Source organism: Diprion similis, chromosome 8, assembly GCF_021155765.1.
Source record: "Diprion similis isolate iyDipSimi1 chromosome 8, iyDipSimi1.1, whole genome shotgun sequence".
NCBI classification, from domain to species: Eukaryota; Metazoa; Arthropoda; class Insecta; order Hymenoptera; family Diprionidae; genus Diprion; species Diprion similis.
Genome location: NC_060112.1, coordinates 2,762,788 through 2,783,695, shown reverse-complemented (window position 1 = coordinate 2,783,695; position 20,908 = coordinate 2,762,788). Strand labels below are relative to the sequence as shown.

At 38.2% G+C, this 20,908-nt stretch overlaps 4 protein-coding genes across 10 annotated transcripts in view; 2 read left to right on the top strand and 2 right to left on the bottom strand.

The window, feature by feature from the left end:
- The window catches only part of LOC124408937 (bestrophin-4), a 341,487-nt gene that overhangs the window by 135,057 nt on the left and 185,522 nt on the right, over positions 1–20,908 (bottom strand). The gene's annotated exons all lie outside the window — the stretch shown is intronic.
- LOC124408934 lies at positions 540–3,950 on the bottom strand. The gene is made up of 5 exons (XM_046886262.1): positions 3,741–3,950; positions 3,571–3,663; positions 3,169–3,330; positions 2,784–3,021; positions 540–2,692 (listed from the first exon to the last, which is right to left on the bottom strand). The coding sequence occupies exons 1-5, from the start codon at positions 3,796–3,798 to the stop codon at positions 586–588; spliced, it is 2,658 nt and encodes an 885-aa protein (XP_046742218.1). The 5' UTR covers positions 3,799–3,950; the 3' UTR covers positions 540–585.
- LOC124408942 (TBC1 domain family member 19) lies at positions 3,896–7,226 on the top strand. Of its 3 annotated transcripts, none has more exons than XM_046886278.1 (11): positions 3,896–3,970; positions 4,867–4,989; positions 5,052–5,265; positions 5,354–5,441; positions 5,553–5,613; positions 5,745–5,975; positions 6,047–6,121; positions 6,209–6,443; positions 6,519–6,720; positions 6,793–6,979; positions 7,066–7,226. In XM_046886278.1, the coding sequence occupies exons 3-11, from the start codon at positions 5,082–5,084 to the stop codon at positions 7,132–7,134; spliced, it is 1,332 nt and encodes a 443-aa protein (XP_046742234.1). In that variant the 5' UTR covers positions 3,896–3,970; positions 4,867–4,989; positions 5,052–5,081; the 3' UTR covers positions 7,135–7,226. The 3 variants fall into 3 exon arrangements, with proteins under 3 accessions (XP_046742234.1, XP_046742235.1, XP_046742233.1); XM_046886279.1 differs by lacking the exon at positions 3,896–3,970 and adding an exon at positions 4,097–4,133; XM_046886277.1 differs by lacking the exon at positions 3,896–3,970 and adding an exon at positions 4,467–4,748.
- Positions 7,391–20,738, top strand: LOC124408930 (coronin-7). Of its 5 annotated transcripts, none has more exons than XM_046886248.1 (18): positions 7,391–7,534; positions 8,261–8,486; positions 8,773–8,921; positions 9,086–9,272; positions 9,366–9,663; positions 9,872–10,127; positions 10,248–10,400; positions 11,773–12,147; positions 12,693–13,317; positions 13,395–13,508; positions 13,588–13,758; positions 13,846–14,284; positions 14,629–14,767; positions 14,863–15,069; positions 15,165–15,300; positions 15,421–15,575; positions 16,106–16,195; positions 19,328–20,738. In XM_046886248.1, exons 2-18 carry the CDS (start codon positions 8,327–8,329, stop codon positions 19,334–19,336), a joined length of 3,663 nt encoding a protein of 1,220 aa, XP_046742204.1. In that variant the 5' UTR covers positions 7,391–7,534; positions 8,261–8,326; the 3' UTR covers positions 19,337–20,738. The 5 variants fall into 5 exon arrangements, with proteins under 5 accessions (XP_046742204.1, XP_046742203.1, XP_046742202.1 ...); XM_046886247.1 differs by having other exon boundaries at positions 7,391–7,631; XM_046886246.1 differs by having other exon boundaries at positions 7,391–7,666.

Below are 20,908 nucleotides of genomic sequence, written 5' to 3'. Positions count from 1 at the left end.
ACTCAAAGTTTGGTTTAAACTAACTAAAAAAATAGTAGGGAACAAATTTCATTTATCGTAAGCACGCATGACTATAACGAACTTGATATTAATATCTCATGTTTGTTATTAAATTTATTTTTTGATGCAGATAGATGGCAAAGTCTTTGACCATTTAAATAGTCAAAGTAAATTGCTTTTTTTTGTTATTATAAGATGCGAATGCAAGACATTACACAAACCAATGGAAACCAGAATAATGTAGAAGAAAAATTAAGATGAAATGCAAAGTATTTTGGACAATGTAATTATAATTCGTGTGGTATTTACATCTCTGCGCTATACCAGAATAAATATACTTTATGGTGCAAATATAAGGCGATATAAATCAATAGTTTTTGATCATGAATTATTTAAATTAAGTTTTATAACCATTCACACGAAATCGAATCAACCTAGAACAATTGAGAATTTTCGAGAATTTACTGATGAAAAACTCATGATTGATTGCTTGTTTGTGCTACATCTAGAACCGTTCACAAAATTGGTACAGTGACCTGGCTCTCTGCGTTAATCTGTGACAATGATTGAGAAAACAAAAAATTTCTAGTCAATGATGGTACACTCGTCTTCACTGGCAACAATAGTCGATGTTTTAAGTTGTCTTACGTGGCGCGAAACAACCTCGTCGTCATTACTGCTACTCCCACTTCGTTCGTCTTCTTCGATTAGAGCCTGTACAGCAATATCTATTTCTTTCTCATTATCGATCCGACTAAAACTCTGTTTTCGCCTGTCCTTTTTACCATGCTCCGAATGTTTCTTGGCTAAAGTATCATTATTTCTACTAGTTTTTAAATCCTCAGACAATTCTGTAACAAGCTTTGCCAATTCTTTGATCAAATGAGTTGACTTGCCCTGTTCTTTGTTTTCTTTTCCGGATTCATCGCTCGTCTCAGAGGCACCGGTTTTACTTTCGCCGTTATTCACGCCATTTTGTAACGGAGAATCTATGCTCTCTAGCATTTCTAGAACGAACGGTGAATTGGCTTCTATTAAATCTTTTAATGGCGTTTCGTTCGGGTCCGGTAAACCTTTATCGTCCTCCGTTAAAATCTCGTTATCTTCCCTATGCTGCAAATAGAATATAAATTGTTCCTCAAATTTACCGTCATACTCGGCGGGTACAACGACTGGCTTTAATATTTCAGACCCATCCACCGGATCATACTCGACTTTGGTAAGCACAGAATGTCCTATGCATTTCTCATAATCTCTTTCAACGATGTCAAACGCTTGAACAGATTTGTCCGCCGTTTTAACCGGATCACCAATCGCCACATCAATTGTGTCTCTTTCTTGGAATGATTTAATACACTTTATTTTCTCCGGTATATGCATATCATCAGACTCATATTCATCGACGTCATCTGATTCTGATTCCGAATTTGTACAGATCATATCCAGTGGTATTGTGACATGTTTTTTAGCTTCATTTTCTTTTCCCTTAACGTTTTCGCAGCTGGGCTGTTTAGTTTGCTCGAGCGTTGTTTTTCTCCAATTATCATACTTGTTTATGACCTGATCATTTATATTGGATAGTACGGTAATAGCTTTGGAAATTGCGTGATGAAATCGTCTCGTTTTAATACGCATAGCCCTCAGCTTATTAGATTCCGATAGACCTGACAACGGTACTTTCTTCAATTCCCAACTAATCATTTTGAATAAAGCTTTCACTTGTTCGGTACAAAGATCCATCTCTGCTTCAACTTTGTTGTTAATCTTCCGAATAAGCTTGTCTTTGAGAAGTTCACGATTTTGTCTTGTCGGAATGTCGTTACCATTTCCTTGCCCGATTGTAGAGTCATCTGAATCGCTGTCGATTTCAATAACTGTTTCAGCTTTGTTGTCCCCATCGTTCTCATTATTCGAAAGTCTAGACGTGATGGAGTCTGATTTTTTTCCTAAAATACGTGGCATTGGCGGTTTATAATTCTTCGATGTCGTCGGTATCGTGACCATAGGAACTTGTGGCTGAATAGGCGGAGCTCTGAGCGGCAGCGAACTGTATTCAATGGTATGAACACTTGTAGGCGGGCATGACGTGATTGAGTTTCCAACCATAAGCATTTTAATTCTAGAGTTAGGTTCGGGTAAAATTGGCTGTAAGGTTCTCGGACGTTTACGATTGACGTAGCTATTTCTTATGGGCGAAAGCGGGGGTAACGTTGGCTTGAGCAAATTGGCCGTCGGTATAGGATTAATTTGAAGTGGCGGTGCGGGACAGTGACCAGTCGATGGTAGCTCTGGTATAGTGGGATCTGGATTCAGGGTATCGATGAGCGTTTCACTGCTGCTGTCGCCTTCAACCATGGATTGAACGCAGGGTATCATGGGTAGCGGTACGTCATCATCGTCAAAATCGACAGTTTCACTTGGATTTTTTACCGGACTTTGAGTATTGATCGTCTGCCTGACTTGCTTGCCGTTTGTAATCGACGAAAAGCGAGGCGACTTTCTGTGCATTCTCCGTCTGAGCGACAAAGATATTTCCTCCAGTTCAGGATAGAACGTTTCGTCATCCTCTTCCAAATCGCTTGTCATTCTGCGACGTTTACCTTTGCGTTTGCGCATGCAGCATTTTGCCTCATCCAACAACATCTTCTCCATCAATTCATCCTCGCTCATTACTTTGTCATTTCGCAGTATTCTGAAACCAATGATGACAATGAAAATAAACATTCGTCGGAGCTGTACTTTTGCTGAATAATATGCTAAGCTAAAATTCAACCAAGTATTACCTCGTTACGGTTTGAATGTGGTGTAATAAAGCCCAGCATACAGCCCTCAGGGTGTAAACATCCGTCGGGTCGCAAACAAAGCATTTCCACTTTTCTTCTCCCTCTATCTTGATTCGCATAAGTGGATCAAAGTTTCGCTTGATACACTTATTGCAGATTGTGTTGCTGCAGTACGAGCAGCAGTACAGATTGCCGCCATTGGCACACCATCGACAGAACATATCCGTTGCATCTTCCCCTGAAAAAGTTACATGAAACAATGAATAATTGTAAAAACAATTAGCTGTTTGAAAATAACTGAGATTCTTTTAATACTTCAGATATCTAGTGAGGAATGAATCGCTATTTCATTGAAAATATTGGGCCAAACTAGCAGAAGTTTCACCTTGTTCAAACTTTCCATCTCCATAAAAGTCACGGCAGGCGGCGCAGAGTAGAGTACGGAGCACAGGATGTGCGTACATGTTACAAGCACTTGCGGGTGCAGATCCAATGTGAATGTCGCACGCTGTACAGTGAAGCTTTCGATGACGTACAGAGGCGACGTCTGAAAGGAAATTAGCCTCGCTAAAATCAGGTTGGGGTAATATTTCTGCCAATTAATAACGAGCTAGGTAATATGGGTGTATTGATTTTTCAAGACTTGTCAAGTTCTTTAAAGCTTCAAGAGCAAAGGATTCGGAATTTCGAAAAAATGAAGGATTGCGAGCGCTGTATCGCGATGCTTTTGTAACGTCGAGAGCCTGAGGCGGTTGAGTAGAAACATTTAGTGTGTTCGTGTTCTCACCATCGCCGAACATTAGATTGTAAAAATGCGCCTCTTCTTCGGACAATTCCGAAAGATCGGGAACTACGAGCTGATATTCTCCCTTAAGTGTCACTGGAATTAAGGTTAGTTTAGCTTGACGAGTAGATCCGAAGGATATTGTTTTCCTTTCGACAACGTTTAATACTAACCCTTTGATTTGTTTATTATCGCCTGCATCGCGGTTGATATCGACTGTTTCAGATCCATAATATTCTCGGTGAAATAATAACGATATTTCAACGAAAATGTGGCATTCTGCTGTTCAAAATTCGATGTACGGCGCCACCATTTTTGTGCTGGTTGGCTGGCCTTGCGCCGCTGCCAGGTTTCTCTGCCTGCCTCGATTTCGGGATTGGAGACTCGACGACGTACTTTTTAGGTCTTATTGCAATTGCGCGTATGGATCATACAAAATCGAACGGCTCTCCTAGTTTATCTGACTTCCCAAGCCACGGCCTTTTCATTAACTTTTTCAACAATGTATTTCGTTCATCCGACGCGGACGTATTATATTTCGTTTGTTTTCCTTCATTGCACGTCACGTATGTATGAATACATCGTGTAAGGTGCATCAACACAATTCATTTTCAATATTATTTTGACGAGTATACCTATATACCTCCCCCATGCATAGGTGTAGGCGAATATTCGATTCTATAAGTGCACAGATGATTTCAATTAGGTGCAGCTTTTATCGGTTTCCATCATTCGCACGGTTTTCTCGCGAATGGCGGTACATCTTATCTACAATTCTATGCCAAAATTCAACTAGTATACAGTCAGTAATGTATGACATACAGGAAATTCGCGGGAAGAATGAGTATTCGCACATGCAGGCATTCAGACGTAGCATACGTATACGTGACACATGCGTTCACGAATATCTATATACATTATACACACGACAGTATCATAGGCGAATCAGAATCAAGCGGGAAAAATTTGTTTACAAATGGCGCTGATTTTGACGGCGCGCTTCAACCTCACTTCACCTTCGCACCCCGATTACGTCGGTAAATTGACGCGTATATTCATTGTATAGCAACAAAAAAAATATGGAGAGTGCAAAAGAGATTGAACTTCAAAAAACTGCGAACAAATTAACCGACGATATACAGAGCATGACAAACTACAAAAATTTATATAACGAAATTCAGGTAAGCCGCGGTGCGTCTTGATAGAGGAATTGTATTTGACGATTTTTTGTTCGAGAGGAGCTTTTGCCCTTATTTAAATTCGCATCAATCTCTTCTATCACAATAATTTTCATTGCAGAGACTTGTTGCCTCCAGAGCCGTGCGAAAAGAGGACTTTAAGAACACGCTTGTAGATGCATTGAAGAGCAATGGACTGGAAACGGAGCTTCGAAATACAGTATTTCATTGGGCAAGAACACACGTAAGCCCTCACCTCAGTATCCATAAAATTATGTCAATAATGTTCTTATTGCATTTATTTAGGGACCTTTGCAACGAGAGCCAGAGCCCCTTATGCCAATGCTGGAAGCGGATCTCAGCTACCTGAAGAGAGCACAAATACAATGGGAGCGTAGAATTCAAAAGTCTTTAAACTCCATGTGCAATGAATTGAATGTTCCCCTCGCTCGAATCAGATTGAACATGGACAAAGACGAGTTGGCTGAGAAATGGGATGAATTGAGCACGTACGATATTGGTAAGCGAGACTGTTTCCCCATTTTTGATTGTCCACTTATCATTTTGGTGAAAAACTGCTTGCCAGGTATTTCCTTTTTTCTTTACAGATTTATCACAGTACAGGCCACTATATGCACCGAAAGATTTCTTGGAAGTTTTGTTTATGGTTCGTGATCCAACGTTTAAAAAACAACCGTGAGTATCTTGGGCAACCGATGAAACTAGTTAAATAATACTTACAAACGAATATGGAAAAATAAAATAATTATGATTCTTCAATAAACGTTACACGGCATGCAACTTCAGAGGGGAACCTAACTGGGAATTCAGTCATATACAGATTCGCGTAAAAACTCTGTCTCAATTGGTTAGTATTTACCAAGAGATAACTTTCGAGGATAATAATTGTGATCAAAAAATATCAGCAAGTTGAAATACTGTCATTCGTTCGTTTAATTCAATCTGTTTTTTAAAATTTATCATTCATTATTCTGCCAGAGAGCCATGTATCCAGAGCTTTCGCACGGTGTTCCGCTGCTCGGAGTTAATCCACACATGACGGCTATGGGAAACTATCCTAATCTAGAAGCTGAAAGAACGGCACTAGGCGAAAGAGTTCTTGCATCTAATCATGCCCCAATTGCTCAAGAATTTCTTAAAAGAGGAGCACCACGAGCTATTCGTGGAAAGCTGTGGTCCCTTGTGCTTGGCTCCATAGTCAAAGAAAATGTACAGTATAAAACGAAAAAGAGTGAAAAACCGTTCAATTCAAAAAGTAAATGATGTATTTTTTCACACAGGATGAGGATTACTATGAGGAACTCAAGTCGTTGGTATTGCAGTACGACATAATGGTTGATAAATTGATAATTAAGGTTAATAAACTTAGAGCAAACTCTGTGTACCGTAATCATGCCCCTAGATTTCGTCTTTTCAGTCCTTGAATTCTCTTTAATTTGTAGGATGTTCAATTAACGGCAAGCAACGACGACCAGTATTTTGTCTTCGAAGATGTTCTGTACAAGACAATGCTATGCTTTTCAAGAGACTCCGAAGTTCTAGCACCGGTTACAACAGACCGAAGTGCTGGCGGCCAAGTGATACATGCGGTCCTCCAAGGAAAACCAGCGACACTTGAAAATACTCTAGTATTTCCTCCCAGCGGAGTTATACCCTTTCACGGGTTTACAATGTATGGTAAGATCCTTTGAATGGTTTACCTGATTCATTGTTCATGACAATTTAAAAAGAAAATGAATTTCATATTTTTAGCGACTCCTTTCTGCTACCTGTATGATAATCCATGCGCAATGTATTACACCTTCAGAGCATTTTATCTCCGCTACTGGTTTAGACTGCACACTGTTTCCAGTCACGAACAGGGAATAGTGGCACTCTGTCTACTTTTTGAAAGGTTGCTTCAGTGCCACGAGCCGCAATTGTGGGCACATTTTAGGAACATTCATATACAGCCGTGAGTCGACGTCAAAAAATTTTCTTGCGTTCTAAATTACAATTGCAAATACTATTTTTCTTCACTTGCCAGAATCAAAGTAGTCTTCAAATGGTTAATGAGAGGATTCAGCGGACATTTACCACCCGAGCAACTTCTCTACTTGTGGGACTTAATCCTTGGGTATGACTCTTTGGAAATTGTGGCTCTGCTTGCCGTTACGATACTGAGTTTTAGGAAAGAAAATTTAATGCAAGTCAACACGCTCATTAATATTGAGGTAATGATCATTTCACTGGGTATTTGCATACTTTGAACAGGTATAATAGGTATAATAAATAACAGTTTTGAATGAAAAATATATAGGCAGTTCTGGCCGACCTGTCTTCCTTGAAAGTGATGCCCCTCCTGCAGTTGGTTCTTTTAAAGGAATGAAGATACTCTTCTGATATACACATAGTTTAAATCTACGCGATCCTTTTCATCTCTACTTTTTATCTACCTGTACTAATTCGTAAACAATGAACTTAAATAAACGTGTATTCGAATTTTCCCGCTCGTTTTTTAAATCGCCAACAATCACGAACAATGACCCAGCAGCCTCACGTCTTTACCGACAGAGCCTTGCTGACAATTTCGGAATCTCCGCGAGAGGCGCTGCGGTAGGATTAGGCTGTCAGCAAGGGTGGGGCGGGCAAATAACTTGCGAGAAGAGGACAGAGCCAGGTATTCCAAGTTCGAGGTCGAAACGAGTGCGAGTAAGACGGAGCTAGCAGTCGAAAAGGGGAGGTTTCCCGTTTCCGGCTGTCAACGACGAGACGCTGCTAACTGCTGGGTGTTTATACGTGTTTTTACTACAAATAATATCAAGGGATAAAGAACACAGTGCGGCTCCACATCCCGCGATCAAGAAAGACGGACGCTCATCTTTTGTGAGTATAAAACGATCTTACGAGGCCCTAAAATTGTATGTATCCGATCATTACCTCGGCTCAATTCACACAAAAGGAACCATTCCACACCGCGTATATTTATCTATTCGACTGCATACCGCGTATCGCTGCTTCTCCGCTCTAGCCCGGTATCAAGGGTGGGGTGTATCTCACCCCCAAAATTAGTCATACGGGCCTTACTTAATTTGCATAAGCGCACACATGCAAAGTTTCCGATCATTCGTTGTTTCTTTTTTTTTATATCACTTTTTTCTGTTTCACTTTCCTTCTCTCTCTCTCCCCATCTCTATCTCTGGCATCCTGTCAATTGATTATCGTTTTCGAACAGCTATTCGTCATACAAAACTTCGATTTATACACTTATCGTAACAGAGAAACTAAAACGAACTTATTCGTCTCGAAATTTACGTTTGCCTTTTTTTTTTTCGCCCTGCGGCTAAAGCGTCGGAAACTCATAAAAACAGATCGAATTAAATTGTTCATAAATATTCGAAAACTCCGGTACAACAAAATTTATTTATTTATTCATTTAATTATTATTACACTTATTCATTCTTGTCAAAAGAAATAAATTATAGTTCTTGGTATTTTTATAACTCTTTTTTCAGATTACATGAGTTAAGTGAACAATCATTAGGGGAGCACAGAGTAGCGTAAGCAGCAGTTGAAAAAACATGGCTTGGCGATTTAAAGCTTCAAAGTACAAAAATGCTGCGCCGGTTGTGCCGAAACCTGAAGCCTGTATCAGGGATATTTCCGTCGGATCTTATCAGACCTATGGAAATAATATTGCCGCATCTGCAGCCTTCATGGCGTTCAATGTCGACCATAACGGTAAGACTTGGTTCAGATTCTCTTTTCTAATACATGATATTCGATGCACTGAATATATCCACGCTCCATTGTCTGCCACTGATAACTATATCTTTTGTTTCCGGTATTACGTCTTCTCGTTTATATGTATATCAAGTATTACGTATTAGGCACATGATATCAGCACGGGATACTTTTATCTCCATTGAATTGACGTTCTCCAAAATGTCAATGCTCCATACTTAGAGAACAAAAATGTCAAATGATCACAAGTGTCGAAATTTAACATAAGAAATGAACGTTTCAGGATCTAGTCTCGCTGTTCTTCCACTCGACGACTGTGGAAGAAAGAGTAAAACCATGCCTCTGCTACACGCACACACCGATACTGTCACAGACATGGATTTCTCACCCTTTCATGACGGGCTGCTAGCGACCGGATCGCAAGATTGTCTTGTACGTGAAATTTTATTCAACTAAGAGATGTGAAAACCAAAAGATTTAAAGTAGTAAAGTCTGGTTGTGCCGTTTTTCGGAACCTTTTACACCAGATGAGTCCTTGAGTAAATCCAAACATCAAAAGCAATGAACCGTATCTCATTGTTTTCAACATATCGTAGGTGAAGCTGTGGCACATTCCTGAAGCTGGGATTGAAGAATCCCTGTGCAATCCTGAATGTACGTTCTCTCACAGGCAGAGAAGAGTTGAGGCTGTGCGGTGGCACCCGACAGCCGAGTATCTCCTCACTACAGTGTCCTACACGAACCTTTCACTTTGGGATGTTATCTCTCAACAGGAATTATTTTGTGAGTCATTGATACTCTCGTTTATTTTGCTGAGCTTGGTTTTTTTTCGTTTTTCTTTCTTCGTTAAATAAAAAAATATTCTCTTCTCCACAGCCAACAACGAACATGCAGAAGTGATTCAGTCCCTTAGCTGGAAACAGGATGGCAAGCTGTTGGCAACATCCTGCAAAGACAAACAGGTCAGAATCATCGATCCTCGATCATCTAGATGCATCGTCAACACATCGCCTAGTCATCAGAGCATTAAAGACTCAAGAATTGTGTGGCTCGGTGACAAGGACAGAATATTGACTACGGGATTTGATTCCGCGAGACTGCGTCAAGTTTACATCAGAGATCTGAGGAACTTGAGCGAACCAGTTAAAACACTGGAACTCGACTGCAGCACAGGGTGAGCATTTTTATTTCATTGTAATCCCAGTTTTAATTTTCATAATAATTTCATTGACCTAATTCGGTCACAGATTTAGACACGTTTTCAACTCATCAAGTAAGTTGTTCGCTTTTACCAGATTGAAAATTAGGGACACATTCTCCATTCGCACTCTTTTATGTCAGTGTTTTAATTCGGAATGTCATCAATTGTTTGCTAATTACAGAATACTCATGCCTCTGTTCGACCCTGACACGAACATGCTTTTCCTAGCTGGGAAAGGTGACACAACAATTTTGTACATGGAGGTGACAGAAAGGGAGCCACATTTAGTCGAGGGGATCAGACATAGCGGAGAACAGACAAAGGGTGGTTGTCTTGTGCCAAAAAGAGCTCTAAACGTAATGCAGGCTGAAGTTAACAGACTCTTGCAGCTGACATCTAACATGGTTATACCGATAATGTATCAAGTGCCAAGAAAAGTATGTATCAAATTATTCGTTGGAGCTATTTTCTAAATCGCGATCTTGTTTACAAAAAAAAAAAACTGATGACAAAGCATGTGCAATTTTTCATGATCGATACCAATTTTATTCTTTCAGACTTACAGGGATTTTCATGCCGATATATATCCTGAAACAGCTGGTTGTGTCGCACAGAATACAGCGGCAGCTTGGATCAAAGGACACGATGCCCCGGTGCCAAAAATGTCGCTTGATCCTTCGAAAAGGGAAAAGGGCGAGGATCCTGTAACGGTACGTTGTAAAGTACACCTTAATTTCCGACAAAACCGTCGCGACACGCATATATTGCAATTTAAACAAAATTTGGATCTGTATAAATTATGCACATCTTTAATCTGCCTCGCAGAGTTTCATTTGTTCACTCATTATGTTGCGAACATTGTATATAATATCTACTTCACCTATTTCCCCTCCATTGATCCGTACATTTCTTCTGCATCGTCAATTTCATTTTTGCAGCATCATTATTATCGTCATTATTTTTAGGCACAAAACTGCAATATTTTGATCCAAAAAATTGTATATAACTCTAGAATAGTGGTAATCAGTTGTTAGATGATATCATGACGGTTTGGCCTCCAATAGACCACACACACTTGATTCTATACACCCGTATCTATCCTGCCCTGTATATTGTTCATTGTACCTTTGTGCGTGATTGCATTAGAAATTTAAATACTCATAGGTAACGTTGTTGTGTGAATGGCTTTCTCGTGAAATAAATCTGCGGCTGTGGCATGTGAACAATTATCGAGCGAATCAAGTCAAAAGTACTCAAGTAGTCAATGACTGAAATTGATACATTACATAGCCCCAGAATCTTTAATTTATGAGAATCGATGAGAATGAAAATACGTGTTTATTTTATTTCATATTTATTTCTTTGTAGTTGAGTTATAATTTATTTCGCCTGTAACTATAAGTATGCGTATGTGTTTTTTTTTTTTTTTTTCTTCTTTTCACTACTTTTGTATACATTTGATATATATATATCAAATATATTATATGTATACATACACATGTGTTTCTTTAACGTTTTTTCAGATTCCCGAATGTGTATATTTATTTTTAATTTATGTATTTAGCCGTCATCTATCCCTGTTTTGCAATGCATCTGTCATAACTGACTGTTGATGTCTGTAGATCCGTGTTGTTTTGCGTAAGTAAAAATGAAAGTTTTTGAAATATTCGTGTACTTGTTTATTTCTCGGGTCCTTATTTTTATTTTTTTATTTATTTAATCTTTTCAACAAGAGAGTGATCTTCATGCAGTATTAACGATCACCTTGCTTAATTCATGCAAATGTCTAGTACGATTCCAACAGCATAGTAGATAGACATGTAATATAATATTGTAATGTATATACTATAAATTTTACGCAATAAATCATTAATTGGTTAGTTACCAATGTCGCTTGATTTCTCATTGCTGTCTAAGATTTTGGTTTTCACTGTGGCTTTCGACTGTTCAAATATGAAAACAATAACGTAGTAGAATATTTGTAGTTTGAAGTGCAGAAGTTGGTGCTCATAGATTAGGATAGCTCGAAAAATTTGTATTCTGAGGCAAGATATTTCATTGTGGAACTTGCGGTACCTTTAGGTACACAAAGGAAACTTAACAACGCTGAAAGAAAATCATCAAGAAATACAAGTCGAACAGCCAAAGTCTAGCCAGACTATTACCATCACAGCACCAAAGGGCTACGCCAAATTACAGTCCGTCGTGCAAGAAAATGACAAAAAAATTGATATTGATATAAGACAATGCGAGGAGATAATACAGACCGACATTGAGGATGAAGAGTCAAAGATACAAAACGGCAGCCAAACTGTACCCCCAAAACCACTGCCAAGAGCGTCAAGGGCTAACAGTATTTCTGAGGAAGATCCAAAGCCGGTCGCTAGGCCTCGTACAACGCCGAATCCTGGATGCGTAGTTACGCCAGTAAATCCTAACGCTGTCGGAGGATATAAGGTCAGATTTAGCTGAATGATTGTTTCCGAAAAGTGGTTCGATCATTTCTGTTGTAAATTCTATTTAGGAAAACATCCAATGGTTGACAATCCTTTATTTTTAACCCACTCGAATAGGTGTGTTTATTCCATAAAGATAGAGAAATGTTATGATGATAATTATTACTTTTACGCCTTGGTATGTGAAAATAATTACCACAAAGTCGCTTATTTTTTCTTCATTTCTACGCATTGCCAATGAAATTATTGTGTTTTCTTGGCCTATTTTTTCATTCTCTTATAACGGCGTCGCAGCAATACATATAGTATTAGCATATTATATATAGTTTATAAAAAATGTGTATGTTTGTTACCATGTGCGTGTGAGTTCTGTTTATTCTTTTCAATCCTTCCACCCATCCACCTTTCATATCATTGTTTGTACCCTTCAATGCTTCTATACATTCTTTTTTTATATTTTTTTCTCGGTATCATTTATTTGATTGTATTGATATTTGCCCTTGATTTGACATTGCATAAAATGGATACACTTCTTTTTTATCACAGCCACGCCTTGGCCCAAAACCGTTTCAAGCAAAATCCGGAAGCCAAGAATTCTCCTTTGACAAAGTCTTCTCTGTTCCGGTGGCCCCGAACACTGAGAGTAATGGTCATCCAACTGACATCGGCTGTTCGGCAGACAGCAATACCGATGCTGACAAATCTCCGACGTCTGAAAACGAGCAGGTCAAAGAGTCGGAAAATGGCAAAAGCGACTGCAGTTCAATGGAAGAGGATGCCAATTCCAGCGATTCCAGTTACAAACCAAAAACTCCGAGTACAGCCGAAAGGCGTAAATTATTTGAGACTAAAGTTAAGGACGAGTCACCAGAGAACGAAGAGTCGGGCAACTTTGAGCGCGGTAGCGTCAATAGAAATTCCATCGCAGAAAGGCGGAGGCTATATGAAAGTCGTTCGGTCTCTGTTACCGACGGTAACTTGGCTGAAAAGGCAATGGGTTCTCCGACTCCTCTAAGAAGGCGGGATTCTTTCAAGGCGAAAAGCGATGTGATCAAAGAAGACGAAGTCAAGAAAATCATCCCAGTGTTGAGACAGCAGAGTATGGATCCTCGGCTTGAGAAACCTGAGCCCGTGACGACGCCAACACCCAAAAGAACTTCCACTGTGTTCGGTGAGTTTATATGCTGGGTCGAAAACTACATTAGAATTCGAGCATCTAAAGCAACAGAAATATTTTTCACTTTTCAGGACGAGTATCGAAATTCAGACATTTGAAAGGAACCCCTGGTCACAAATCGACTCACATTGAGAACATAAGAAACATCAGTCGTCAAATATCTGGAGAATGCGACGGTTTTCATGGTAAACTGAATCCACCTGCGTTATTTAGAATGAACTGCGAGCGAATATTCTCGTGACATTTGTTATCTTTAATGTATAGCTAATCCTGACCGAGTTGCTGTTCCGTTGAGTGGACCGGGTGGCAAAATAGCAGTTTTGGAACTCAAGAAAACGGGTCGATTGGCAGATGGAGTAATGCCAGCACTTGTTCATGGCGCAACAATTATGGACTTTCAATGGGATCCTTTCAATAATCAACAACTTGCCGTCGGTGAGATATGCTTACGTTTTCAACTGCTACTTGACCTCTGATTTATTTAGTCAACAACAATAACTTCTCCTATCGAATTCTGTACAGCATGTGACGATGGAATGATAAGATTGTGGGAGATCCCTCCGACCGGGCTTGAAGAGCCAACGAACGAGCCCCGCTCAATGATTGAAGCTCACGCGGACAAAATCTACTTGATCAAATTTCACCCTCTGGCTTCGAATGTTCTCGCGTCAGCCTCGTACGATATGACTGTGAAAATTTGGGACCTGACTCCCCTTCAGTCTGGCGAGTCTGCGGTCGCCAAAATAACTCTGACTGGTCACACAGACCAAATATTCAGTCTGGCTTGGTCGCCGTGTGGTCAGTATTTAGCCAGTGCCTGCAAGGACGGTAAACTGCGCGTTTATAAACCAAGGGATGGAGACACTCCGATCAGAGAAGGCAAAGGACCGGTTGGAACAAGAGGCGCTAGAGTCGTGTGGGCCCTAGATGGAAGATTTCTAGTCGTCATGGGCTTTGACAAGTAGGTGAATTCGTTCATTGCATCGACAGTTGCAGCATCTTTGCTACACGGAGAAAAAATCATTTGCTAGACCAGCAAAATTTAGTGACCGTGAAAATTTGAGCTGGTGAAGCAAAAATTTTGATAGCAAAGATTTTGCACCTACAGCCAAGCGGACTTCCCAATACCGCAAACCCGTTAGTTAAACTTGCAAAATTTGAGCTGTTGCAACAAATTTTCATGCTATCTGCAGATTAACACTGAAATTTTCTACTCGAGTGAATTATTTTAGTCCATGTGTGTTTTTCAAATATCTTTCTTTCCAGTTCTAATTTTTTCACTACGCTAAAATGATTATTTCCCAGGGTCTCTGAACGACAGATAATCGTCTTCAAGGCGGACAATCTCAATTCGCCACTGAATACAGTCGGTCTCGACGTGTCGCCAGCCATATTGATGCCATATTACGACGAGGACAGTTCTACTTTGTTTTTAACTGGTCGGGTTAGTAGAACGTGTATATTCTTGTTGATTATTATGACACTAGGGTTTAACAGGCGACAAAACTGTATGCTAATATTCGTTTCATCATTCTTCAGGGTGATTCAACGATATACGCTTTTGAGGTAACAGAAGAAGCTCCCTACTGCTGCCCACTGAGTCACCATCGCTGTGCAAGTTTACATCAAGGATTGTCGTTTCTGCCTAAAAATCGATGCGATGTGACAATTGTCGAGTTTGCAGCTGCTCTTAGACTAACCAACAATACAATAGAGCCTCTTAGCTTCACTGTGCCTCGTATAAAGGTAAAATTCGGTTTACCCGTCTCCTTATTCTATCGAAAAATACTATTAGACACATCATCTTTACGATCGCCTTAACATTTTTGCACCATGAACAGAGCGAGTTGTTCCAAGATGACTTATTCCCTCCTACAAGAGTCACGTGGAGTCCGACAGTCAGTGCAGCTGAATGGTTTGGTAGAGCTAACAAACAAGCGCCCAGAATCAGTCTGAAACCTCCAGGAATGGACAGCTGTGAGTAGCGTTGTTTAGTTGAAATTTTTCTAGGAACATTGCCCTACCTTCACACAATGTAAAATGATCACTGCTTTTTATTCCGACTCTTCTTTTTTCCCATGCTTTCCTTCAAAATAGTGACCGAAAGTCAGGGACAAGGTGTCGTCACTGCTCCGGTATCTGCGAAGCAGTCAACAGCCGCTACAACACCATTTGTCGGTGCGACGCAACCATTCAATAGACTGGGATGGAATCCAGACCTGGCTGGCCAAACGAAGGCAAAACAAGAAGAGGTATGCATCAGATTTATCATTTGTATAGTTGATCAAATTATAATAATTTAGTACGCATGTTATCAGTTGTTGGGAGAATTTCAGTGTAGCTTAATTGATTAATTTTGTTCAAAATCTTGGTCACTGTAATGATTTATATTCTATGTGTATCCCAGTTATTTCAAAGATAGCTTTCTCGCTTTCTCCCTCTCTCTTTTTTCCTCCGTTTTCTTTTCTAGCCATTAATCACGCATAGTACATATTCACTTTTAAAAACGCAAGAATTAGAATTTTTTCTCTTATCTGTAAAATGTCTGAATATGAATATATCAGCGAGGGAGTTTCGACTGAATATTAAGAAGCCTCGTTAGCTGACCTAGTAATAGAAAAAAATTTGAACAAACTATGAAACTTTAGAATTGCACACATTTTAATGTATCTTCACCAGTTGGAAATTTTTGTTGAATTCCAATTTCATTGAAATATGCGTTAGAATTAAAAAAAAGGTGGTTCTATTTCATTAGTATTGCGTGTGAAATGTGTTATGGTAGATTCAAAAGTCAGTGAGCAACGTTATGGGAGATATTGTACACCGTTCTTTGGAGCAAGATCACATGGAAGGAGTCGACGAACGCGAATGGGTAGGTGCTTTTTCATAAAAGACTTTATTTAAAATTATCAACATTATTGTGAATATCGTTATCATCATTTTTAGCAGTAGACATAGAATTTTTATATTAATTTTGTTATTGTTCTCACCTTTGATCTATTCCTAATTGGATGAAAACTGATTAACAATTTTATTTGCTATGCCGTGCACTGTTGTTCCTTCATTCAATGTATACCGGGACCATCTCTAGAAACTAAACAGGAACTGCGCCTGCGCGAATTTAAATCCGCCGTCCGTGCAGTCTGGCCACCCCGAGACCCTGCTGTCAAACTCTGTTTCTGTCGGGGATGTAGTTCACATGCATTTTTGAGGTTAGAATCTCAAGTCATTGAGATAGTCACTCGGGAAGACTTGGGAAGCATTTGTTATTGAAAATAGATTGTTCAAAGAACGGTCGGAATTTAATGCTGATGCTCTTTGAAAATTCGTCCTATTCGATTGAAACAAGAAATCTGTTCAAATGTTGGGTGCTTGGAAGAAACGAAGCAGGTAGGTGGGGACAATTTATTCAATCATTTTCATTACTTCATACATTAAGAATAACAATGAAATTTTTTTCTTTCAACAGAAAATACAGCCAAAATAATAGCATCTCTGCTGTTAGCTGATGTCTTCTCTTCCCATTCAATTCGTGACACATGCAGAGATCATCGGCCACTTTTGTTGGTTGGAAAAGGAAGTTGTAGATCTTACGGTTTCTTTCAATTTCAAATCTAATCTAAAGAAATCTAATCCGAAGAGTAAAACTCAGAAACATTCTGTGACACAAGTTAAAAATCAACATTTTCAAAATGTGCCTCAGTAATTAACTTTAAGGATAATCATGTTTTAGAGTAATGTTCAGAACATTCATATGAAAATATTGACTTATCGGATTCAACATTGTACCCCTTGTTCCTTTGAAACAAATGAATATCTAATTTTCACTGAAGTTCATGAAAATATTTACTTAAACCTAAATCCAATACAATATCTTGTTCATAGTGCTCCGAACATCATCCAGTAACATGAATATCCGGAAGGAATCCCTCTGTCGCAGAAACCGTTATAAGGTTCTTTGTTTTTAACTTGTGCCACTAGATAACTTTTGCATTGCAGATTCCATTTCCAATCTTAGGATGAGATTTTTTGTTTCGAACAGTGTTAACATGGGATGCAGAATTAATTGTAATAAATGGAGATTCACAAACTCTCAGTTTCAATGAAGGACCATTGTAAGAGTATAAAATTGAATCTGGTTTCAAGCTTTCAATAAGTTACCGGATGACTCCCTGATAAAGATTCATCATAAAAAAGTTAGCCAGCAAGTAAGTCCTATTGTAGACAAAGTGATCATTTGTAATGTGTACTAGTAAGTGAATGCATTCCTTAGACCTTGCTGGGGTTGAACGAGGCTCAAGCACGGATGATAGCTGCAACTAGCTAGTCAGATGATACTGTCGATTAATATTGACTTTAAAGACATTTTCAACTGAAGTTATCCAACATTTTTAGATTGAGATTGGTTCAGTTTACACATCAAAATTCATCCTTGGAATCTGATTTAACACTTGAAACACTATTCATCTGAATTGAATACCAAGAGAGTGAAAAATAAAATATCAAAACTGCCGAAAATAAAATTTGAAAAATAATGCGGGCCAATAATACTGCTTGGATTACAATGGTGCACGGAATGATTGCTCTGTAAAATTAGTTAGCAGCAATTGTTGAATAACAAACTTATTACTATTGGCTCGATAGATCTAAAATGATGGAATATTCAAACACCATGATCTGTAGTGTGTCGTGCTCTTCAATTTTGCCACGACTGATGTTCAGAAGGTGGCGATGACCAGGAGAAATTCCTTCGGATACCTGTTGTCTAATGGAACAACGGAACAACCAGGTTCGATGGTTGGAACGGTGGCACCAATCGAGAAATTAGGGTCCTACCCACCAAAACGTTTTGACCATCAGGTAAGGTATGATTTTCATCCTATTATCCAAACTTGAAACTTCAAGTCTGTCAGAACAAACGAATTTTATCATTGAATACATGTGAAAATATTGTAATATGCAAATATCATAGTATCAGAAATTTACTTACACGCTTCAACGCCTGACAACTTTAGTCTCGCTTCGATGATGTTTGTTTCCCACCTGAAAATATTAAAAGATATTATCATCAGACAAGCGCTTCTAATTGTTTTGAATACCACTAATTTTCAATAAATTGCGACAGAAAAACGAATTGCTACTTTTTGTACTCCTAAGCTTTGTGTTTCAAGATACACTATTTCTTTTATTCCTTGTTACTGATTTTATTTTGATATTTCATGTTCATTGGCACTGATTACTGGCTTCCGGAGCACTGCACTGTAACAAATCTACTCTGGAGCAACCTTCTACTGGGTTTCAACAATCCATTTATTCTTAATTTTATGTAAATAAAGAATCTGTTTGAAATAAACAATATTTTTACTTACCTGCCTCAGTTTGTCTAGACTCCCACTCGTTGATGACGTTCCACATTTGATTTCAGTTTTCTTCTTTCAATAAATAACTGATCCAATTTCTGTAGCTTTTGATATTTGTTTCTCCATTGACGCCTTTATTGTGTCGATTAAATATCTGCTAATATCAACTACGGTATTGCTGAATGACACTTTTCTTAGAAAATTCACGATAAGTAGGAATAAATATCAACATAACCTCAATACGCTACTTTACGCGCGAAATATTCAGAGTCTTGTCACATTTCGTGTACGTTGGTCGCCTTGGTTAGCTGACGAAAATTACTCCGCGGGGCAATTTTGCTGACCAATGAAATTGAATCATTTGGCGCATGCGCAGTTCCTGTTTAGTTTCTAGAGATGGTCCCGGTAGTTGCGTAGTTTCATTGGATGAATTGACTATCATTTGATTACATGAAGCCTTGGAGTGCCGTCTAGATTTCTTTCCTATCTTTTTGCACAAAAGCTTGTTTAGATATGAATTTGTTAGTTCTCTTTCTGTTCTTTTTCATTATAAATTTACAAGCGTACATATTTTATTAAGCTGCACATATGTTGTCAAAGTACCTTACAAGCCAATACATTTGTTATGTGCTTTCATTTTTCAGGACGAGTGAATGAGGCGCGCTCGTGGCAAAGTGGTAGGTAACTTAAAATAAGAGAGGAAGAAAAGGAATATAAGGAATAAAAAACGCAGTCATAAAGTAATGTTGCAGTAGAGAAAGAATAATAACATCAACAACAATAATAATTGAGCTGATGATTCATTAAGATTCGCACAATTGGTGTAGCTGATTCGCGCAACAATTATAATAATACATACATAAATACATGTTAATAATCAAATAGACAACGCCGATGAATGCATGGAAATAATGACGTGTATGCGTGTTCTAGATTATAAAATTAAAATTCCCCAATAGCTTTTGTTCTCGCTAGATACTCCCAAACCATAAATGACATATACTTCCCAAGTTCTAACGGTGATTTATATAGATTTAATACATGTGTATATATATACCATGTATATCAGATATACATCTGATATACATCTGATATACACAAATGTTTTTCATTTCATACTTAATATTTTCTTATCCGCATCACTCGTGACTGATCAAACCAGTAATTTTTTTTCTCTCTTTCTTTTTTTTTTTCGTGCCTATCAATCATTTTCCTTGGACATCAATTTATATTAAATACTTACTAACAGAGTATCGATGTAATGTTGGGATAAATAATTTTTAGAGATTTTCATATCAGTTACGACATTGTCTTATTGTTAGAAATATGTATTCTATGATTTGCAATTAAAGAAAAGAAGAAATTTTTAAAAAGCAAGAATAATAATACGAAAGATATGAATGAAGATAAAGGTGCTATAAGTATCTAATTCGAAATTTAAATTCCGGTGTTGTCTTTATATTTTCATTTTTGCTTGAAAACTCTAGTTTTCTTTCTTTTCTCTTTTTTGCTTTGTACATTGAACGGTGCGCAATTGATACTTGCAAATGTCCAAGATTTTAGCGAATTATAATTGTAAATTTTTTGATAAATGACTTTAAGTTCATCGCATTATACTATACACATGACAAGTAACGACACGGCAGTAATTAGGTTCTTTTTTCACTTAGCATTGGAGGATGCGTGATTGTAGCTCTAGTCCGGGGTGGTTTTAGTTCTAATTTTACTCGAATTTTTTTTTCTCGCTAGCATTGTATTATTAGTATAATTAATCATAACTAAAATTGAATAATTAGCTTAGGTTTATCGAAGGCTATGCTAAGAATATATACCATAAGAGAATTGAGTGGACCTAAGCGGTAACATATGGTTAAAAGGTTTCAGAATGAAATATGAATTTCATTCAAGGTCTGAATACGAAGGTGAAAAAAAAAAACAAAAAAAAGAAAAACAAAGAAAACAGAACGCATTTAGATTTAAGATTAATATTGCTCACCGAATGTAGAAACTGACCAATACTATGCTATATTAAAAGAAGCAGAAAAAACAGTGAAATAATGAAAAATACATCAACCTTTTCTTTCAGTATTTCTTGAAAGTTTCTATTGAAGATGATAATTTATAGACAAACTATTAATACAAGACTGCAGACTGCCCCTAAGGTATTTCAATAGAAGAACGAATTTTCTATACCAAATTTTACTGCTACTAATTAATATCGTTAT

Bases quoted from the DNA above. Each gene is read 5' to 3' on its own strand.
- LOC124408934 (XM_046886262.1), bottom strand. From the start codon at position 3,798: ATGGATCTGAAACAGTCGATATCAACCGCGATGCAGGCGATAATAAAC. The intron at 3,022-3,168 runs GTGAAACTTCTG...TAACTTTTTCAG, and splicing joins AGATGGAAAGTTTGAACAAG to GGGAAGATGCAACGGATATG. The intron at 2,693-2,783 runs GTAATACTTGGT...CATTGGTTTCAG, and splicing joins CACATTCAAACCGTAACGAG to AATACTGCGAAATGACAAAG.
- LOC124408942 (XM_046886277.1), top strand. From the start codon at position 4,647: ATGGAGAGTGCAAAAGAGATTGAACTTCAAAAAACTGCGAACAAATTA. The intron at 5,976-6,046 runs GTACAGTATAAA...TTTTTCACACAG, and splicing joins GCTCCATAGTCAAAGAAAAT to GATGAGGATTACTATGAGGA. The intron at 6,721-6,792 runs GTGAGTCGACGT...TTCACTTGCCAG, and splicing joins AGGAACATTCATATACAGCC to AATCAAAGTAGTCTTCAAAT.
- LOC124408930 (XM_046886248.1), top strand. From the start codon at position 8,327: ATGGCTTGGCGATTTAAAGCTTCAAAGTACAAAAATGCTGCGCCGGTT. The intron at 9,664-9,871 runs GTGAGCATTTTT...TGCTAATTACAG, and splicing joins GAACTCGACTGCAGCACAGG to AATACTCATGCCTCTGTTCG. The intron at 14,285-14,628 runs GTAGGTGAATTC...ATTATTTCCCAG, and splicing joins GTCGTCATGGGCTTTGACAA to GGTCTCTGAACGACAGATAA.